General features: G+C 36.9%; 1 protein-coding gene across 1 annotated transcript in view; it reads left to right on the top strand.

Annotated features, from left to right (window-relative positions):
- LOC107718842 (stromal membrane-associated protein 1-like) overlaps positions 1-8,819 on the top strand; it is a gene marked incomplete at its 5' end in the record, with an annotated part of 74,716 nt that overhangs the window by 8,203 nt on the left and 57,694 nt on the right. Inside the window, 2 exons of the mRNA XM_016526085.1 lie at positions 406-477; positions 6,226-6,306. Coding sequence (XP_016381571.1) covers positions 406-477; positions 6,226-6,306 — 153 coding nt within the window. The remainder of the gene's footprint in view (positions 1-405; positions 478-6,225; positions 6,307-8,819) is intronic.

The raw sequence follows: 8,819 nt of genomic DNA, 5'->3' as shown, positions 1-8,819 counted from the left end.
ATGGGCTAACAAAAATAAACTTAATTCTCAAGATATATTCTCTGAAAACAAGTTTTAATATCTTAAGCAATTTTGCTTCACAAGTGGATTTGTTTTAACAGTTTAAATATTTTTTACTAAAAAGCCGGCAGAAATACTTATTTATAAAATTGTGTTTTTGCAGTGTTTGAGATGTGTGTGAATGTATCAGTATATAAATGTTGCTTTTCCCAGTTTCCCACAGGCTGAATAATTATTCACTGTATAGTGATCGCTGCAGCCTATTAATTCTGATTTCTCTTCTTTCGCTTTTTTCCCCTCCACACCCCCTCTTTATCTCTTTCTCATTCTATTTAAATTTCTCTCTTTTACCCTCTCGTCCTCTCTCTCTCTCTCTCTCTATCTCTCTCTCCTCTGCCCCTGCAGAAGTCCTCTGATGCTGCTTTGCCCTCAGTATCATCCCCTTCTTCGCAAGCAGCTGAGAAAAGCAAACTGGAGGTACTGTAGCACTGTGCTTCTCTGTGCTGTGCTGTGCGGTTCACTGATCTTGGTGCTGTGCTGTGCATGTGCTGTGCATTCTCTAGGCTGCATCCCAATTTGCATACTTTCCATCCTAAATAGTATGCTAGTTTAGAATGATTCCATTTCAAATAATATTGTTAAAAATATGCCAAACATGTCCAAATGGCATACTATTGCTGCTACATTTCCAGCCATAAAAACTAAATGTGAAATAAAAAGAAATTTGTAAGACTTAATGCAATCAAAATTGGGGTTATGTGGCCTTTAGTCCCTGTTTAGCTACTGTTTAGCTATAATCAGAAAACAAATATTGAAATTGTACTTAAATCTATTAGCAATAAAAAAAAAAAGGTTAACCCCTTTAATATGCGCAATCAAGATGCAATTTTATGAGGTGGTAGTTTATCACAGTACTGTTGTACTGTCTTAATACATACACCAAATGCACTAACAAAGTAGTATGCAAATTGGGACAGACCTCTGTGTTTTGTTAATCAATCACTGAATCCATTTTCTATGATATAATGTGTTATGCAATCTCTGCACCGGCACAAATGTCCATGCATCTGAAGCTGGGTTCATGCTGGTTAGTGCTAGACAAGCGCATTTTAGCTGGTCAAGTTGGACAACTGGCATGTTTGGTCAAGTCTGGTGGGGGCAAACAACAACAACTATTATTATTATTAGTAGTAGTAGTATAAATTATATATAATTATTATATATAATTATATATTAAAATTATAATTATAATATATAAAATAAAGTCATATATACTTTTTTATTTTCTGCATAATCTATTTGTAAAATGAAGTGTGTAAAATGGATGTAATTGCACCAGTCAGAACTGTCTGACTATTGACAGTTTTGGCAACAGATTATTAAACCGCCTGTAAGAACGTTAATTTAAACCAAACAAAGGGCAAGGAGAGAGAACCTATAGAAGTCACACTGACGAGTTTACATTCATTGTTGAAAAGTGTTGTGGTTGTGTTTGAGTGTATGCGTGGAGTCTGTTGCCTCTGTGCTCTGCTGTGGAAAGGAATCGATAGCACAGCTCTGTCAGCATGCAGAGTGGAAATAGAATAATCAATGTTCCCATAAAGAGCTCCAAACGGCCAATCCACACCTGGGGTTATCCAGGCCTGTTCTCCATTTGTTCCGTCTGCTGGTAATCATAGTGCCAGTCAGACACCCCACAACCACTGCAGAAAACACACTCTGATCCCTCACTCCCACACCTGAACCGGCCTCTCGCTCAGCGTTTTTGCAGTAGCAATTGATTCGCGCTAAGAGAAAAGGAGAACTGATTGCTCGATATCAAGGCCAATCCTTTATGATGCATTTGTTTGGCTTTGCCATAGTGATGGGAGTTTTAAATGGTGCACTTTGTTAAAGGGCACCTATCATGCCCATTTATACAAGACGTAATATTGGTCTTTGGTGTCCCCAGAATGTGTTAGTGAAGTTTCAGCTCAAAATACCCCACACATCATTTAATATAACATCTGGAAAATGTCATTTTTGAGGCGTGTCTAAAAGAGAGCTGTTTTGGTTTGTATCACTTGAAATGCAAATGAGCTGCATATTCCTGTCCCGTCTCCAGAATAGGGCGTAGCATCAGGCCCGTAGCCAGCTATGAGGTCACCGAGGTCCGAACCTCGGTACATTTTTCATGTTCAAAAATTAAATTTGTTCTCTGAATGACTCATTTGCTGTTTAAAACTCATCATATAAATGCCTGCATGTATAATTAAGTTTAGACAGTTTGCAAGAATGTTTTTCGTCTGTCGTCCATGGTATGAAAATGATCGCTGCGAGACGCTGCCGGAGTGAACGTGTCTTGAGAGAGTCTTGAGTGAGGGCGCGGGTGCAGCTACATGTTGCCAAGTCCCTCTATTATAAGCGTTTTTGGACTTGTCTTTTCCACTTAATTTGACTCTTTAAAGTTAATCAAGTGGGAAGTTGCAGTTTAGGGTCAGCGATATCTTTATCTTATCTTATTTACAAAGATTTGAAATAATTTTGGTTTAATTTATTTATTTGTCGGTTTTTTATTTGTTTTTATAGCAATATCTGGCAACACATCATCGGCCGGCACTTAAACTGACAGTAATCAAAAAAGCCCTTGGACAGGTTGTTATTGCTGACAGGATAGCACTTTCGGTAAGGCAAATGCAAAAAATATCATGATATTATCTGTCAGAAACATTATCATCACTGTCAAAAACCTTTTTAACACTAATACACAGATATGTAGAACAAGCAGGTTACAGAATGAAATGCTAAAAACATTCATAAAAGCACTAGACAAAGTTATCATCTTTATAGCAATGATTATTAATGAAAACTATAACAGTAATATGTATTGTTGCATGATTAATGAACAACTGATCAAATTATCCACCCCGAACCTATAGTAAAATATTAACTATTTTTGATGCAATAAATATGGTATAATATATCAATGTTCATCCCTCCAAAACAGAGAAAACATCTTTAACAAACATCTACATCTCTGTCTCTTTTAAAGTGTTGGTGTATATAATGAGTTGTATTTGTAGGGGTTATTTTAGCACAATTCTTAACCCCACCCCAAACCTCACTAATTTTCAAACCCTGGCTACAGTGGCCATGCGCAGTGTATACGTCTTTCTGCATTGCATACCTACTGCAATAAACAGCCGGTAGAAGCAACATGACTGATAGCGAGAGAACCAGAGTTCAGCCGTACACATGGGAAGCCAAATGCACTGAAAGTGGGACAAAACAGTGCGACGTTACAGAGCTCGCGCCCTGTCATCGGCTTGAACTATATAAAATACACAAACTAATCTCACACTTAAAATACTTTGATAATGTACGCACTAGGGATGGGCATTCCAAGCAAAAATACAATTTGAAAATCGCAGGGTATTATTCGATTATTATTCGAAAATCGCACCCCTCCCCCACAAGCATGCACATACACCCACAAACTGAGAGAGAGGAAGAGAGACGGGATTCACACTTTCAATCTGTATGATAAACTGTTTAATTCAGAAGATAGGCTACCTTAACTCAAGCCATAAAATGATTATAACGTGCTGAAACATATTAATATAATAAACACAACCGAATGACGGCACTTATTAACGTAACAGTCCGTCGATTAGCATAAATCAACTGCTCATAAGGCTAGGACATTTCCATTTAAAAAAATGGAGCACCTAAAGGGAACAGATACGAGATGGGAGGAAAAATATACTTCAATATCTTCTGTCGCAATTATATCGTTGGGTAATTACACTGTATATAAACTGCGGGCATCATGGAGCTGTTATTAATATGCGGGGCATTGAAATCGCTTATGAACGCGCGCTTGTTTTTTACTTTCACTTTCGAGATTCGCGATCACACGTACGGAGCAGCACTCGGCAGTACTTACAACACATTTTACAAGATTAGATGTTTGGCAGTTGTGCTCAGGATTCGCCATCATCCTATCGGTCATCTCTCCTTACTCTGTTTATGTGGTAAGTGAAATGTTATGTACTGTAATGTAACAGGCTACCATTAGCAAGCGGCTAACCATGTCCCTTCAGTGGCTTCGTAGAACGCGTTATTTGTTTTCCGCGCCTTTCTGAATACGGATTCAGCCACACCTCTAACCCAGTCGGGGGTGTTTGTGGTCCACACAGAGCTCTTATTTGACATCGTCCCAAGTTACTGTAAACGTTATATGCTACTCAAGTCTTTTTTTATGCCACGCCAGTCTACAGTGTGCGCGTGAGACAATGTGTTCTTCTGTTGTCTTTGACAGCTTTTAGGTGTGTTATTGGCAGCGCCACCCTCTGCTTACATGAACGCGTCACCACCACATCAGCATGGAAATTTTTTAAGACAATAATCGCACAACCTATTCGATATTCTATAATTAAATCAACTAATGGAATATTCGAAAGTCGTGACCCATCCCTAGTACGCACACAAAAACGGTTAAAACGCTAAGCACTATAATGACATGACATTCACAAAGCAGTCTGGATTTAAATGATTTGTGCAGACATAAACGTATTTAGGTAGATTTTGAGGTACATTACCTTGAAAAATAGAAGTAATCCACTGCGTCTTCAGTGGCTCAGATGTTGGGAGAAAATGCAGACTCTATGTTCAATCTTGTATCCAAACACAGAACACCGGGATTGCTTACGAGACATTGTTGACGTTACAGCTGCTCGAGAGCGGAGAAAATGGAGGACAGTGTACAACTGCTGAGGGTGGAAACTATGACAATGCAGAGCTGTCAATCAGCCGCCGTGGCCCGGCCCTATGCAGTGTGACGTCACACTGCTTAGAAAATCAAAACGGCAGGCCTAGTGAGACTTTGGTTTAATGGAGATTAAAAAATAAGGAGTGTGGGTGGATTTTTATTATTATTAGGTGGTTGTGTTCACACACTGCCAGCACACATTTATGTCTAAACACCATGTAAAAGTGGATTTTGCATAATAGGTGCCCTTTAAAGGCCTTTGTATTTTAAACTGTATTTTAAATATAAAACATATATATATGTGTGTGTGTGTGTGTGTGTGTCTGTATTTATATTTATATTTATTTGTATTTTTTATACCTGTCCTCAGTTATGTTAGTTGGGTTCCAAGGACAAAATGGTGTCAGTGAAGGGGGGCTTGACCAAATAAGTTTGAGAACCACTGGTCTAAAGTTAACAGACAGTGTTTAGTGTAGTTCACATGTTTACATATGTTTATTACATGGACTTTGAATTGCCTAAAGTAGTGTGGTAAAGCAACAGACTTGTTTTTATATTTCTGCAATCTACTTTAGTTTGTGTGATTTGTTACTGACTTTCATATTAATGTTTACACCAGACTTATTTGTCAGTGCTTTATGTTGTCATAATTATTACATGCTTACAAGGTTGGAAGTTCAACAAATCAGTCAATGTACTGTGATTGTAGTTGTTAAATAAAAATGTCATTCATATCAATTCATGCATCACCTAATTTCATCGTAACATATAGGCCTGGCCTACAGAAAAGAACATTTATGTTTAATCTATCTAATAGTGTGTTGGTCATACTATACAATGATTTATAGCTCATAAAGAGCTTTAAAAAATAATTGCATATTAAATCGCAATCGCAATATTGGTAAAAAAAAATCACAATTAGATTATTTTCCAAAATCGTTCAGCCCTAGTGAAAAGCTGAAATATGAGATGAAATATGAAACATTATCTCTGAAGAAAGCAAAAAAATTTCATAAAATATATTATATATATATATATATCAATATATTTATGATAGATAAAATGCTAACTTTGAAATTATCCTTAGCAAGATAAAATATTCTTCTATTTAATTTTACATTTTTAACATAGAATTTTCACCACTGTCATTTCAACTACAAGAATTGTATTAAAAACAGTACATATTTAGAGATGTGGTGAAATTGACAGTGTTAAAATCTTAATGTCAAAATGACAGAATTATTCCGCAGTGTGCCCATAGTTGAAGAAACCTATATGTAGTGTGTTTTTGTGTGTGTGTGTTTTAAGCTGTGGTAGCCATATTTAAGCTGTCAAAGTACAGGCCTCAAGGCACAACTGCAAGCCTTGTGCCCTAAAGACACCTCAGACTTGTAGCTGACTCAACATTTTTTTTTCTTCTTCAATTTCTTGTGTGTGTGCAAACTCTTAAATGTGTTTTCCTGATTCTGACACAGAAGGAGAGAGAGAAGAAAAAGGAGGAGAAGAAGAGGGAAAAAGACACGGATAAAGGGAACAAGCCAGCAGTTTTTGAGAAGGTAACTGACCTCATTACTGACCAAATAGATTGGAGACATTACCCTTTTTAATAAGTGCTGTGTTTATGAATCAATTGAAGACATTCTGTTTGGAGAACTTCAGGTGCTTGTTGCTGGACCATAAGGGAAATTCTTTACAAATATTTTTGCTGTATTTTTCTTTCAAGTTCTCGTGTTTTTAACAAATCTGAGATTTCGAGAATCACATAAGCCAGACAGTGTTCAGTGACCATAAGGAAGATCACAGTCCTGTCTCTCCTGTGAAATCAAATACTCTGAGCACTGGAGTTTAATTTGTCTTGCATATTCATACATCTCTTTGCAGAAAATTAGAATCTCTAAGTTCGTTTTAATTAAAACTTCACGGGAGATTATGTATTGATGGTGGACCGAATGTCAGATAGTTGAGAAACTTTATGCAAATAAGGATGATACAGACATGTTTCTGGTGGATTCTGTGCTGAAATCACATTAACACGTTACTATCATTACTATTATATAATTCAGATTTCAAATTCATTTAGCACATTTTCATTGTGGCTAGAATGTGGTCAGTTTGTTACACTGATACTGTAGGGCTGGGATTTTCAGATTATTATAGTGTCATTCTGCTTTCAAAAAAGATGAGATTAATCATGATTTTATTCTGTTGACAGATTTTAACATTTAGAAGTAAACATCTGCATATAGTTTTGAGTTTACTTTTTGAGGTTGGACAGGTTAGTTGCATGTTTTTGAAAGAAGACTCCTATGCTTACTAAACTTACTTTATTTGATCAAAATGCAGTAAAAACGGTAATAATGTGAAAAGTTGTTAAGTTATTTAAAATAACTGTTTTCTCTTTTAATATATTTTCAAATATAAATTATTGCTTTGATGTCAAAGCTGCTCAAGAATCATTATCAATGTTGAAAATGTTAATATTAATATATATTACTTTTTTATTAATATATAACACTTAATACTAATATTTTTGTGAAAACTTTGTTGTAGCATTTTTTTCAGGATTCTTCAAGGAACTTCAAAAGAACTGCATTTATTTGAAATATTTTTTTAAAAGTCTTTACTGTCACATGTAAAAACAAAATCTTTCTTTCTTTTGACAAATCTATGTAGATTTTCTGATTTGAATTTATTTCGTACTGAATACCACAACTATTTTAGAATAACAATCAAAACGTGTATTAGATTAACACCACACAGAAATAAAGTTTGAATTATTTCAATTGTAATCTAGCGCATATACGATGACTTTGAGCATGTATTAAACGCAATCATAGTCCGCACGGAAACAGCCACGCTGCTGTTCATTTTACCGACAAACCCCCAGAGCATCTGATCTCTAGCGCTTTGAGCGGTATCGAGCAGGTTTCTTCCACGCCAGTGGAAACTTGGGGTAACAGATATTACAGGCTTGACTTCATCTCTCTGTACTGCAGAGATGTTGAACAAACACTTAGATGTGCTGAATTAGCCACAGCAGCAATAATTTAAATTTTGCGTCTAGTCGACATTGCACATTCACAACTCTGCAGCACAAGAAAAAAAGCCCTGAACAGGCATCTTACATTTGTACTTGTGTAACGATCCGCTCACTTCAGGCACCTTGCTTTCCTTCAGGCTACACTTCATAACCACACACAGTCACACACACCTTCCCCTCCCCTGAAGCACAGTTTAGGGTCATCTGGGATCGTAACGCAGAAAACAAATGCCAAAAAAAGGCATTCAAAATTGCTGTGTGTCGTGTGTGAGAGAAAAGAGAGTGTGCTGCATGTGGGAATGTGTATTATTGTAATCTAGCTGTCAGAGAGCACAATGGAGGTATTTGATTGACAGGCGAGAGGATGAGGATGGGTGGCCCTGAGTGAGAGTGGAGAAGGAGTCACAGAGAGGGTACAGTGCTGCATTTTTTTCTTCAGTGGTGTCTCACATTTTCTGTTATTCTTTTACTCTCTGCATAGCTTCTTATTCTTCATGCTCTGTTGTCCTGCACAAGTGGTTTTCCACTAGCTTTGCTTCAGGATTTTACATTGGGCATACACTGGCAACCCACTAGCATATAAAATAGGAAAATGCAAAACTAGTTGATAGGTTGCCTGAATGATTAGTTAACTGGTTGTCTTAAATATGCTGGTTTGCAGCATAGTATGGTGTGCAGCAAGGTTCCGTATGTGTCCCTTTCATTTTCTCCATGAAGGAATTGAATTAATGGTAACTTATAAACATTTAAAGTCAAACCTATTGTGAGCTTACAAGGTTGTTAATTGATGCTTTTTTTTAAGCCATCAGCATGCATTATTTCTAGGGCTGCACGATAAATCGCATGCAATTGTCATGCGCATCTTGTCAGTAAAGCCGGTTTTAGTAGTAAATCTCTATCACATGAGTTCAGATGGAGCGGCATTTACTACACAGAGCCGTAGTTCACTGACAAGCTACGCAATATCGCATTCATAATCGCAGATGAATTGCCTGCGATAATGAACGCGATATCGCGTAGCTTGTCCGT

The sequence above is a fragment of the Sinocyclocheilus rhinocerous genome, unplaced genomic scaffold (genome assembly GCF_001515625.1).
Source record: "Sinocyclocheilus rhinocerous isolate Xijiao unplaced genomic scaffold, SAMN03320098_v1.1 scaffold3288, whole genome shotgun sequence".
Lineage (NCBI taxonomy): Eukaryota > Metazoa > Chordata > Actinopteri > Cypriniformes > Cyprinidae > Sinocyclocheilus > Sinocyclocheilus rhinocerous.
The sequence above is the reverse complement of the archived record's forward strand: the minus strand, read 5'-3'. Positions and strand labels throughout refer to the sequence as shown.